Consider the following 13,164-nt stretch of genomic DNA (forward strand, 5'->3'; position numbering starts at 1 on the left):
GTAAAGGAATTTTTTAGTAAATATTGGAATTGCTAACAAAGGATTTGCCCAAAATGGATTTGCACATGGAAAAATTAACAAAGAAAAATTATTTTAGTAGATAATTTTAGCCACGGATTTGCCCGAAATGGATTTGCACATGGAAAGATTTTATAAATTAACAAAGGAAATTTTTTAGTAAAGGAATTTTTTAGTGAATATTGGAATTGCTAACAAAGGATTTGCCCAAAATGGATTTGCACATGGAAAAATTATAAAAATTAACAAAGAAAAATTATTTTAGTAGATAATTTTAGCCACGGATTTGCCCGAAATGGATTTGCACATGGAAAGATTTTATAAATTAATAAAGAAATTTTTAGTAAATAATTTTATCCACGGATTTGCCCAAAATGTATTTGCACATGGAAAAATTAACAAAAAAAATTTTTTAGTAGATAATTTTAGCCACGGATTGGCCCGAAATGGATTTGCACATGGAAAAATTATATAAATTAACAAAGGAAATTTTTTAGTAAAGGAATTTTTTAGTGAATATTGGAATTGCTAACAAAGGATTTGCCCAAAATGGATTTGCACATGGAAAAATTATAAAAATTAACAAAGAAAAATTATTTTAGTAGATAATTTTAGCCACGGATTTGCCCGAAATGGATTTGCACATGGAAAGATTTTATAAATTAATAAAGAAATTTTTAGTAAATAATTTTATCCACGGATTTGCCCAAAATGTATTTGCACATGGAAAAATTAACAAAAAAAATTTTTTAGTAGATAATTTTAGTCACGGATTGGCCCGAAATGGATTTGCACATGGAAAAATTATATAAATTAACAAAGGAAATTTTTTAGTAAATGAATTTTTTAGTAAATAATTTTGACCATGGATTTGCCCGAAATGGATTTGCACATGGAAAAATTATACAAATTAACAAAAAATTATTCAGTAAATAATTTTGGTAATGGATTTACCCGAAATGGATTTGCACATGGGAAAATTATATAAATTAACAAAGAAAATGTTTAGTAAATATATCCACAAAAATATACGATTTATTCCATGATTTTATATAAAATTTTATTACTTTAGTTGGGTATCCATTGTTTTTTATCAAATTTTGAAAGAGTTTATCAATTTGTTTTTGGGATAAATAAGTATTACTACATATTCTTTTAATTCTATTTATTTCATTAAAAGTGGTATTTAAATAGATGCTCCTAGAAACATTAGAATTCCAAGTAATTAGTTTATTTATATTAAAATGAAAATCATTTCTCTTATCGTATAAATCAACAAAGCAGATATTTTCTTCTTTTATAATACCCAAATCCAAAAAATTGAAATTAATATTATCATCATGATTACGAAGCAAGATTAATTCCTCGGGGAAATATAATTTAATAAAATAGTATAATTTCGAAAATTAAAGATAATTAAGTTATCAATATATCTAAAAACAAATTTAATACTAAGAGTATAATTTTTTTCATAATAATGCAAAAATAAGTTAGCTAAGAGAGATGAATAATTAGATCCTTGTGGTATTCCATCAATTTGAAGAAAAATATCCTTTCCATTGTAAAGATAATTATTAAAAAGACAAAAATTAATCAAAATTTCCCAATAATCAAAATTGCAACAAAGGATATTTTTAAAATCATAGTAATAATTCAAAAGGACATCTTTTAGTTTAGAAAGGGGAATGCTATTGAAAAGATCCTGGAAATCAAAAGTCGCAATAGAATTAATTTTATTATGTTTAATGAAATCTAAAATCAGTTGATTATTAGTGATAATCCAAGAGAAACCTTCTTTAGAAATATTGTTAGTAATTTTATTTAAGTAGTTAGAGAAAATGGTGCCAGGTTTAGTTAGATAAGTATTAGATCCACATGTGATAGCTCTAAATATTACAGGAATTTTATGAAATTTAGGACTGATAATTAAGTAAGGAAATTGTATATTGCTAATTTTAATTTTTAATCTCTTATAAAAAGCTAAAATTTTTTTAATGACAATATTATTATTAAAATTACTAAGTTCAAAATTTTTACTATTTTTTAATTCCGTATTTAAAAGTTCAGCATAGAATTTTTTACAGAATATAGCATAATTATTGTTAGCTTTGTCTATGGGAGTAATTACAAAATTTTTTTGAAATAGCTTAATTGATTAAACAATATTAGAAAAATCTGTTGGATTATTACTCTTATTTAAATTATCCTTATTATTGAAAACAAAGTTTTTAAAGTAATAATAAACACCCCATTTCCATTCTGTTAGCATACCTAAAGGTAAAGAGAATCTATTTGATATCTTTAAACAAAAACTATTGAGATCATTAAGAAAGTATTTCAGAATTTTATTGATTGATATATGGTAAATGGGTCTAAATTTTGTGCCTTTTATCATTAAATTCCTAAGTTCCAAGTTTTCTATAATATTTAAATTACCAGTAATAATATGTTTATGATGTTTATCAACAAAATCAAAATATTTCTCTTCCTCACAGTGATATTCATAATTGTATATATTAATACTCCCTAAATTTTTGCTTATATCATTATAATTAAATATAGATCTACCAGGAGATTTATTATATTTAAAACTTTTAATTATGTTAAAATCTTTTAATGGAAATAAAGCTTTAAAATTTTCAAAAATGTTGGGAAATTTGATCTTATCGAAAATAGGATTTTGAAAGTTAATAACGAAATATAAATTATCTAAACTTTTCTTTTTATTTGGCAAAATTCTGCTCATTTTGGCTTTTATAAGATCGAAACAAAGAATTTTGAAATGTAAATTAATAAAAGAAAAGTTAATAATAAGATTGTAGAACTTAGATACATCATAATTCTTAAGGGAGAAAATAAAATCTTTAATTGGTTTAATGTTATAATGTTTAATGAAATCTTTTTCGATATTAGAAAGGAAATTTATATTTAATTTGTCACTATTAAGAGAGTTTCTATTACTTCTTGAACCCCGTTTACCTCGATTTGTAAGCTTATCTTTAATATGAAAAAGTGAATAAGTTGAGGAGTTATTAAAGTTAATCTGTGTATGTTGGAAGGTATCGTTTAGCCCATACGGCAAAATTGTTTATATATATATATATATATATATATATATATATATTTGATTTGATCATGTTGTCTATAAAAATATTGGCTTACATAAAATCAATTAACAGTTATAAAATATTTCCTAACCAACTCACATATTTGTATATAACAAAAAGTAAATCATTTCCTATAGTCAAAAATAAACTATTCATTCCAAAAGCAAAATTGCACTTTTTGAGACACTTGTTGATGCCAAAAGAGATAAACATTATTTTTGTAAGAAATGTTCGTTACCTTTACTTCACACTGCCAAACAAATATACGGTTTTGTACAATTTTTATATAGGTATTGACTCTAGTGATTTAACTATAGAAGTGTTCAGCTGGATAGTATTTAACTTTTATTAATTCAGTACAACCTGCCTGTTGGGATCACATGCTACAAATTAATACACGTAAGAAATTTATGGCAAAAATTTTTTCTCAATTGTTAGAGATCAGGTTTTGAGAAAGTTAATATAAAATAAGGTCACATTCATACCTTGAACTAGCATTAGAAAGTCTGGGTACCAGTTAAAAGGACAATTTCTCAGCTGGAAATTTTATGTTACTACAAGAAGGAAAATAATTACCCTAATTTATGGAAGAAACGCTGCACCTATCGTAAACGCCACACTCGCGATAGTGATACTTAAAAGAAAAAAATCATGGTAAACGCCACACGTGTTGTAAACGCCGCACCCATAATAACAATTTAGCGGCAAAAGTGAATACTTAACATTAATTCCTTATAAATACTACTAATGTTTTAAATTAAAATATAAATTAAAATTTATAAATGTATAATTATAATAAATCAAGAATGTAATCTGTTATTGAATATTTTGGACAAACTGCTCAAAACAACATGTTACAATCGACTGTTGGCGCCATCTTTAGATAAAAAATTTAAATAACTACATTTATATTAATTTAATATAAATGATTTTTCTTACATTACTACGTATTTACATTTTATAATTATTTATTTTATTTTATTTTATTTATTTGTTTTTTTTGGAAACATACCTCTTTTATTTAACTAAGAACATATCAATTTATAAGTCGCACCCATAACAACGATGTAGCGGCAAAAATTAAATATATTAAAGTAATGCTTTATAAATATTACTAGAATTTAAAATTAAAATATAAATTAAAGTATAAAATGTGTAGTCTAACAAAAGCAAGAAATTGTTATTAAACACTTTGGACAAACTGCTCAAAATAATATTTTTACTATCGGTAATCGCTTGTGGCGCCATCTCTAGGTTAAGAATTATATAACTGACATACATTGCAACATATTTACATTTTACAACTTAAGTGAGTCGCATCCACTTTGCACGCTTTCTAAAGTGGGTCGCATCCACTTAAAATTAAGGTTCACTCAAACCCTTCAAATTCGCTGCATTCAGAATCGGAATTAAACAATTCAAGCAATTCTTCATCAATTCAGTATCATCATTATTTTCATCTGTCGGATCGCATTTTTCTTCGATAGAAACACTCGGGATTATTTCTGCCTGAGAAAAACCGAATTTTATAGTGTCTGGAGAAATTGCTTTCCAAGCTTCTGAAACCTATCAAGCTACTTCTCCATATGAAGCTCTTTTACGTTTTTTGTGTACGAGTGATTTTCGCCAGCCATCCATGCCTCCCAAAGTTTTTTCATGTGGCTTTTGAAACTTCTATTTACTGTTAAATCCAGCGGCTGGAGTATTTTTGTTAGCCCACCTGGGATAACAGCTAAAGAAGTTGAAGCTCTTTTTGCTTCCTTTTTTACCGAGTCCAGCAAATATGCCTGCATCGTATCCATCACAAGAATGCCACTTGGCTGGAAAAATAACCCTTTTCTTTTACGCCAGACTTCATAAATCCAGTCAAGCATTATTTTCTCGCACATCCAGCCCTTCTCGTTCCATTTTATGAAGACATCACTTGGGAAAATTTTCTTAGGCAACGTTTTCCGCTTGAAAATCAGCATCGGTTTTAATTTTTGGCCATTAGCAGCACAGGCAAGCACACAAGTGAAGGATGTTCTTTTGTGGCCAGATGTAGCAATTGAAACAGTTTTCTCACCGGTTTTATTTACCGTTCGGTTGGGTGGGCAATCAAACGTCAATGGAACTTCGTCCATATTGATGATTTGGCATTCTTTAATTCCTTCCTGAGCTCTTAAATCCTTCATATAATTCAAAAAGGATTCTCCTTTTTCTTTCCAGTCATCTGGAAGACTTTGGCCGGTCGCTGTTTCACTTCGCACAGATAATTTCTTTCTTGTCATGAACCGATGACAGCAATTCGGATTGCCGTTAAAATTGGAAATTCCCATGTTTACAGATATCTTTTCGGCTTGTAGATGAATTTTAATGTCCCCTTCTTCTTGCCCTTTTCATTTTCCGCATGTTTCCTAGGCTTTCTTTTTCCGACCGCCATCGGCGAATGCATCTCTCATCTACTTCAAATTCTCACGCTGCTGCACGATTTCATATACTTTCAGCTCGTTCAATAACTTGCAGTTTGAAAGCAGCTGTATAACTCATATGTCTTTTAGGAGGCATATTGTAATATGAAAAAATATTAGCAAATACTAAAAAGAAAACTATTCGCAATTTAATTTCTCTACACTATGCAAAGCATGTTATAACAAAGTGAGAAAAAATGTGAAAGAGCTATCAACCACGCGGTTTGACCGGAACTAGATCGAGATCAACCCACTTTCTTTAAGGGGTGGTGGGTTAGCAATGGTGGCGCCATATTTTGCCATAATTTGCAACTATTTTGATTAAAATTTTTATTTTCTCTTTGAAAAATAAAAATTTATTTTCAAAATATCGTAAACGCCGCACTTAAAACTTTAAAACTCATAAACGCCACGGTGTTTCTTCCATAAATTACGGTACAACCATTTATATGTATAGAAGTTTCTTTTTTCATGAAAATTTTAGTTATTCATGTCCATAATTTGGACAATTTTCAAATTAAAAATTGGTAGAACTACTTACACTGGTGAAATAAATTAAGAGAATTATCATATTTAATCGAATTTCATGAATAGAATTGAATGTTAAACCACTGCTTCTACACAAAAATATAAATCTTGTATATCATCTTGTAGATAAACAGGCTTAATAAGTGTGCATAAGTTAAGACGAATTTCATTCGCTAGCACACCTCGACGAATTTTGTGGTGTTATTTTGCAGCAATAGGTTAAATTCAAATTACAGTAGAACAGTAAAAATGAGTAATCACCAACATATAGATAATGAAATGGTGTGTTTTTTCTTTTAAAATAGTAACAAATCTGTTTTTCCACCATCTGTGGCAATAGAGACAATTTTACAGAGTGGAATATGATGCTTTCAACACATTCATTTACAATATTTACTATATCCTGTTCATGTGTTTAACCTTTCTAATAAATGGTAATCCTAAAAGTTCCTTTTTGGGATTTAAAGATGAAATAAATCATACAAAAGTGAAACTTGAAGATCATTTATACAACAAGACTCATCAACTGCTATTGATTAAGTTGAAATTAATTTTATATCAACTTGTTGTTTGGTTAGATTCAAAGATATTTCTACTATTCTATCTCTCACTATTTTAGCAGTTTATGATGACATTTTTTTTTTTTAAATATTTGCTTTGTTCTTAAAAACTAGAAAGAGCTCTTCGGATGTATTTATAAAACAACTTCTTATGTTCATCATGGTTAGATTCAAAGATATTTCTACTATTCTATCTCTCACTATTTTAGCAGATAATGATGAAACTTTTTCTTTTAAATATTTGCTTTGTTCCTAAAAACTAGAAAGAGCTCTTCGGTTGTATTTATAAAACAACTTCTTATGTCTGTCATTCGTAAATGGTTTCTCTTGCTTAGCAATCTCTTGACTTATCACAAAACTTGTAATGTTAACATTATTGGAAGATTGCATCTAGTAATTAAGTATAGAGCTTGATTTTTCTAGAGTCTTCTGAAGCTTTTGAACTTCTTTTTTTGCATTACCGACAGAATATTAGTAGAATTAAGTTTTTACATTTCTGGTTGTTGATTTGTATACTTAAATATGTGGTTCAAATATAAAAATTATCGACATTAAGTTAATTATGAAATGAATTTTTTTGTCTTAGTCAAAAGCTAACGTTTTGAGAAAATCACCCACTATGACAATTAGCCAGAAAATGAAAACAAAATTTTTGTACTGAAAACATTGCAATAATTTAAAATTTGACAACTTAATCAGATATAATTCAAGAGATTTTTGAATCAATTTTACAAGGCAGAATAGATGCTAGAATTTGGGAGTCTAATTTAAAATTTGGCTTCTTTTCAATTTAATAACATAATTCAATTTAATAATAAAGAATACACCTATTTTAATTATATAATAAAGAATAACCTAGCACTATTTTAACCCTCAAATGGTCAAACATCATGGAAGATTTTAAAAAAAAAAAACAATTTCTTGGCATGAACTGTTTTTCCATAGAATAACATTTTAAAAAAAATGGGTTAAGCCTGAAACTCAGTTAAGAATCAACACTTAAAGAATTAAAGCATGTAAAACGCTGAGGCAAGAACAAACAGCTTTAATTTAATAGGCTTGATAAACAAGTGTAAACTTACTTCAATTTGTACAAGACGGCCAGGATTGTCTGCTGATCCATAAAGAAAAGCATCTCTTTGATTTTTAGTTTGAGAAAACATCCAATGAGGAAGGTCTGGTTTATCTAGCAAAGACATGCTATACTCCAAAGTGTCTCCTGAAAGTATTGCATATTTTATTTGACTAACAAACTATCAGTATTGAGAAATAATTACCATTGATAGACATATAAATAACTTTAACTGTTTGATAAAAGACTATGCTTCTAAAGAAATTTTACATTTTAGAATAATTAAAGAAATTAATTAAAGATTGTTTGATTTTAAATCATTTTCCATGGTGTCAACATTATAATTATTGCAGTCCTGTAATATTATTATTAAAGTATTAAAGCACTCTAATGTACGATTTCAGCTTTTTGTGGAGTTATATAAATCTCAACAACGGTGTGTGACTTGAAGTTTCAATTATTTGATGTTTTTACAATCAGAATATAGCCAACAAATTATACAAACATTGCATCCCTGGATTTTACAAGATACTGCATAATTGGAATTTTCTACTCTAGTTATATAATAAAAATGTGATATAACTTAAGAGCTGTAATGCCAAAAGAGTAGTTCTTATGTAAAAATTTCCAAATCATAAGAAACTATGGATTGCACCATTTCCAGTTCAAAAGAAGTCTGATATTGTTCTCCCTTTCTGGTTTCCCAACAAAAGACTCTGCACTAAAATACAAAAACAGTAGTAAAATACTATCTAGAAGGACAACAAGAATAATGCTAAAAAAAGTATTCATAATTTTAATTAAACAGAAATTACCCTGAGAAAATCCAGGAAACCATTTATGGCTAATTGGAATTAAAAAAGCTTCTGTTGCCTTAACTGCATATGTCCCTTGATAATCTGAATCTGAAAAAGATATAAGTATTTAACTAGATTATAAAAATAAAAAAACACATTATGAGAATGCTACTGTAAAATTTTTTAAAAAATATATACTTTTTACTTTACTAGGGGTGATTGTGAGCCCAAGTCAAAATTTCGGAAAAGTTCTTGAGTTAAAAAAAAAAAAAAAAAAAAACATTTTAAATTGAAAATATAGAAAAAAATTCAAACGAGGTTTTTTTTTCCTTTTTCTCAATATTTCTTAGTTTACTTAAAATATATTTAAAATTTTACACATACCTATGATGACCTGGAGAAGTAATTGAAATTTACAAATATGTCTTTCTTTCCTGAGTTTATGATTATAACAACTATTTATTGATAAAAAATGAATATTAATCATGAATATAAGCTTATAAAGTATCTCTCAGGCTCTCCCTTACAAACAAATAAAATAAACTGTGTTTTTAAGTTCCACCTTTGAAAATTTGATTTCCGGAAACTTCCATGATGAATGATTTTTTTAAACGTTTGAACCTTCAATCTCCGGAAACTTTCGTATCACTGTTAGCGAAAATTCTGGAAATCCGGATTTTTTCTGGAACACAATCAGCCCTGCTTTACATAGTTCAACAAACAATAAAGATACTCATAAATCAATTTCAAAAAGATAAGTTGAAACTCGTAGTAATAAATAAAATATAACATATTTTAAGAGTATATGAATGGTAAACTTTGTAAACTTTAAGCTATTTCTTTCTTAAAACAACAATTTTCATACAAGCAGGCTCAACATTTTTATTTGATTTGTTAAAAATTTTTACAATATACATATTATTAATGTAGTTTTTATTGCATCTTTTGATTTTTCTACTAAGTATTGTCTATTTAAACTATAAAAAAAAAAATAATAATAATAATTTAAGGCATTTTTTCCTTTACCAAGTTACAATTTCAATATAAGTATTAAGAAAATTTTTTTTTAAATAAATAAAAAAATTTGAAGGCAACAGCAACTTTTTCAATAAACACCAGAGATGCAGCTTAGTATTGTTTAATTTGGGTACCTAATATTAGCCAAAATTTGGTTCCTTTTAATGAAACAGAAAATTTTGTTTCTTGTTTTACATAAAAATTTAAAAAATAATAATAAATATTTATTTTCTAGTAAACTTTCTGTATATTGAACTGTATAAAGAAATAACATTACTTGCAAAAGATGAACTAAAAAAAATTTAAATTTTTAACTACTAGATCTAGATTTTTAGAAAATTCTAACATAATGTATCTACATAAATAAAGGCAGCTAAAATTATTGCTTTTTTTTTTATTTGCTGATCAAATTTTTGCATTTTGTATTACTGGAACTTTGCAAGAACCATGACATTAAACGAAAGTATTTTGGCCTATGTGATTTCTCAACCTCTTGTTGGAGTATTGGACTGGTTACATGCCAGAGTTGAAAAAAAAACTTTGCATTTAAAAAATAAATAAAAAATAAAACAAAAATTTTGTGTTTCTTTAAACTGGATTTTCTTTAATAATTAATATAAAAGGTCAAATAACATTTTAAGCCCTAAGAAAAGTAACTAAACCATTCACAAGCATTTAATGGAAACCTTTCCAACTATCACTCAATGTTTTCGATTAAAAAATAATGATTAAAAAATATAGACACTATTGTTCTATAAATATGCGGACAAGATAAAAAAAAATAATTGAACATTTTAATTATGCTTATATATTATGCTTATATAATGCATTTTGTAAAATTTTATTAGTAATTTAGAACCAAAGAGCATTATCTTTTGAACATTAAATGTTATGCTTGTAACAAATTAACTTTATTATAATTAAAATTAACAGTTACAATCTTTAAAACTTGAATATTTTCTAAAGCATCATGATCTACTAAATGTACATTAAGAATCTTTGCTTAGAAATTTTAATATAAATCATACAAATGTGCAAATAATTTGCTCCTTGTATAATTTTAACATTTGTATGAGTTACATCAATTTTTAATTTTTAGAAAATATTTATGAAGAGTAAATTGGTCACTAACAAATAACAGCATAAATGAAGTAAATTAAAAACATATATTAAAAGTTATTAAGAATTTTTAATACTTTTATCTGCATATCAGGTTTATTAATGTTACATCCATAATGGTAGAATTACACTTTTTCATAATAGACATTCTTTAGAAGACTAGAAGGAATTTTTTTTACTTCCTTGAGTTAGAATATTTTTACTCATTCTTAGAAGAAAAAAGTTTGATAGAGTTGCAGGTAAAATAAAAATAATCAAATTAAAGCTATAATCAACATACTTAATTATTCCCTAACTAAGAGTAAGACAACTGAGCTTATTATAAACTATTGTAAAGGCAACTTCCATAATAATCTACAAGTATTGTTAAATTCTGTTACATAAGCTTATAGGACACTTATTGACAAAAATGTTGGCGGAAGGATCGTTTTTCATTGGCATAATTTGTCGGAAAGCAAAACTGATAATTTTGCAAAACAAAAAAGTTTTATATTAAATTGTTCTGCTATCTATTACTGCAATTCATTATTCATAAAATATAAGGAGTAAGGCACGAACAATTATCGTTTGTTTTCATTTCAGTTTGTATGGTGCAAAAAGAAGCAATCACTTTAGAGACTATAAAAACTTAACAGCAAAAGCATGCAGTGCTTTTTTAAAAAAATATTTGACGAACATTTAGAGTTAGAAGAGAAAAAAGGGAAGTTCGAAAAGGTTTGACTTAAAACATACTTACAAAAAAAAAAAAAAAAAAATACAACTTGTAAGTTTAAGTTGTTGTCACACGTTTAAAAATATAAAATGCATTACAATTTAAAAAATAAGCTCAAATAAACATATGATTATAAAAATTTCGAGCACATAAATATACTAACACAAACATTTAACACACATTTTACTTTGTTCCTAAGTTCAGTTAAATATCCAGTCAAAAATAAAATTTTTTAGAATAAATATAATAATTTTTAATAAATAAATGAATCCACAATGAAATCTAAACATTTTTATACCGTATCAACATCGATAAATACTTACTAGCAATCGCAAAAGGAAAAAGAAAGATGAAAATAGAATACATTTTTAAAAATAAATACCAGTTAAAGAAGAAACAGTAGAACTATTTGTTTTCTTTTAGGTTAAGCTGTTTATTTCTGCCCAGATATAGAACGTAGAAAGAACGGGTCTCAATCGTCAGGAAAGTAGCGGATTCGAACATTTTGTAGCCCAAAAACTACGTTATGGTGTTTTCTACACTAGGAAACGCTGCAAGCTCGATACCGCCTAAATTTCCGGGTTACTGTTTCCGTTTTATTTTAAAGCCATTTGGCATCATTGCGTTTTGAGATTCTTGCAAACGTGGTATTTGAATACTTATTACGAACAAACGGTAATAAACAAATGGAAAGAGGCCCAATCAAGACTGCCAAAAAAGCGAGTTATTCAAAATCTAGCAACCATTTCACCTTTTTTAATAATAAATAACAAAATAACTAGAACAAATTTTCCCTCCTAACTCCCCAGAATTACATAATAATGTTAATATCTTATGAAATATGGCAGATTTGAGCTCAGAAATTTTCTAATTTATTTCTTTTATTGAAAACAAAATTATCCGTTTGAAAATATCATCTCGCAGAATAAATAACATGTAGTAAGCAGCTGCAAACTTTCTAACCGGAACTAGAGCAGGCATACAGCTCGAGATTGTTATTGTTTACATTACTACTGAAAACACCATCCGTATATATATATATTAGGGCGTATCGAAAAAATCGAAATTTCTTAGATCTTTCTGCGGTAGTGCGGAAAAGATGTAAATTCCTATTATTAAAAAATGAGCGGAATCTTAAAACTCTGGGTTGATATCTTCTGTTGCCTCAATGGGCCTAAAGTTCCTAAAATTCGACTGAAAATAATTAAAATACAAAAATTAGTACTTAACCACAGATTTTGTTGATCGGTTTGAGGTAGCACTTAAAAGTTACAATATTTTAAAAACAACAATTATAAAAAATTTTAGAATTACAGATTAATATCTCCTGCCTCCTCATCGTCATCTAATTTTGGAAATTTCGACGCATTTTGGTACTTTTTTGTATAACTGTTTACTGTTTGCACAATGCACAATCGAGACATACTGGATTTGGCGCTCTGCCAAAAAAAGTAGAACAACCTTATTTTGAACCCTATTTTGACAGTTCTTGTCAGTCAAAGATATGGTGTATCCAACAGAACCACGGCTGCTATAGCATGGCGTGTTATGAAAGATTTGAGTTTAATATCGGATTCACATACCAGCCTCGTTAGAGACAAAAATAAAATATGGAGGGAAAAATCGAGAATATACAAAGAAATTGTCTCAAAATCAAATGAAAATCGTTCCACTATATATGGCCTTTATTTTGATAGACGACATGACAAAACTTTAACATCAGAAACATACGAGGGCAAGCAGTTCTAAAGAACAATTGTAAAAGCTCATTACTGTATTCTATC

At 27.3% G+C, this 13,164-nt stretch overlaps 1 protein-coding gene across 7 annotated transcripts in view; it reads right to left on the minus strand.

The window, feature by feature from the left end:
• Scgalpha (sarcoglycan alpha) overlaps positions 1-13,164 on the minus strand; it is a 52,317-nt gene that overhangs the window by 24,743 nt on the left and 14,410 nt on the right. For 5 of the 7 annotated variants that reach the window (XM_071187981.2, XM_071187982.2, XM_071187983.2 and 2 more), the window contains exons 1-3: positions 11,704-11,856; positions 8,551-8,640; positions 7,746-7,882 (exon numbers count right to left, since the gene is read on the minus strand). In XM_071187981.2, the coding sequence (XP_071044082.1) occupies positions 7,746-7,882; positions 8,551-8,640; positions 11,704-11,746 (270 nt within the window). In that variant the 5' untranslated portion in view covers positions 11,747-11,856. Of the gene's footprint in view, positions 1-7,745; positions 7,883-8,550; positions 8,641-11,703; positions 11,921-13,164 lie in introns of those variants that run through there. The other 2 variants (XM_071187985.2, XM_071187984.2) reach the window with 2 other exon arrangements.

Source organism: Parasteatoda tepidariorum, chromosome 11 (assembly GCF_982258835.1).
Source record: "Parasteatoda tepidariorum strain Cologne lab strain chromosome 11, Ptep-v5.0, whole genome shotgun sequence".
NCBI lineage: Eukaryota > Metazoa > Arthropoda > Arachnida > Araneae > Theridiidae > Parasteatoda > Parasteatoda tepidariorum.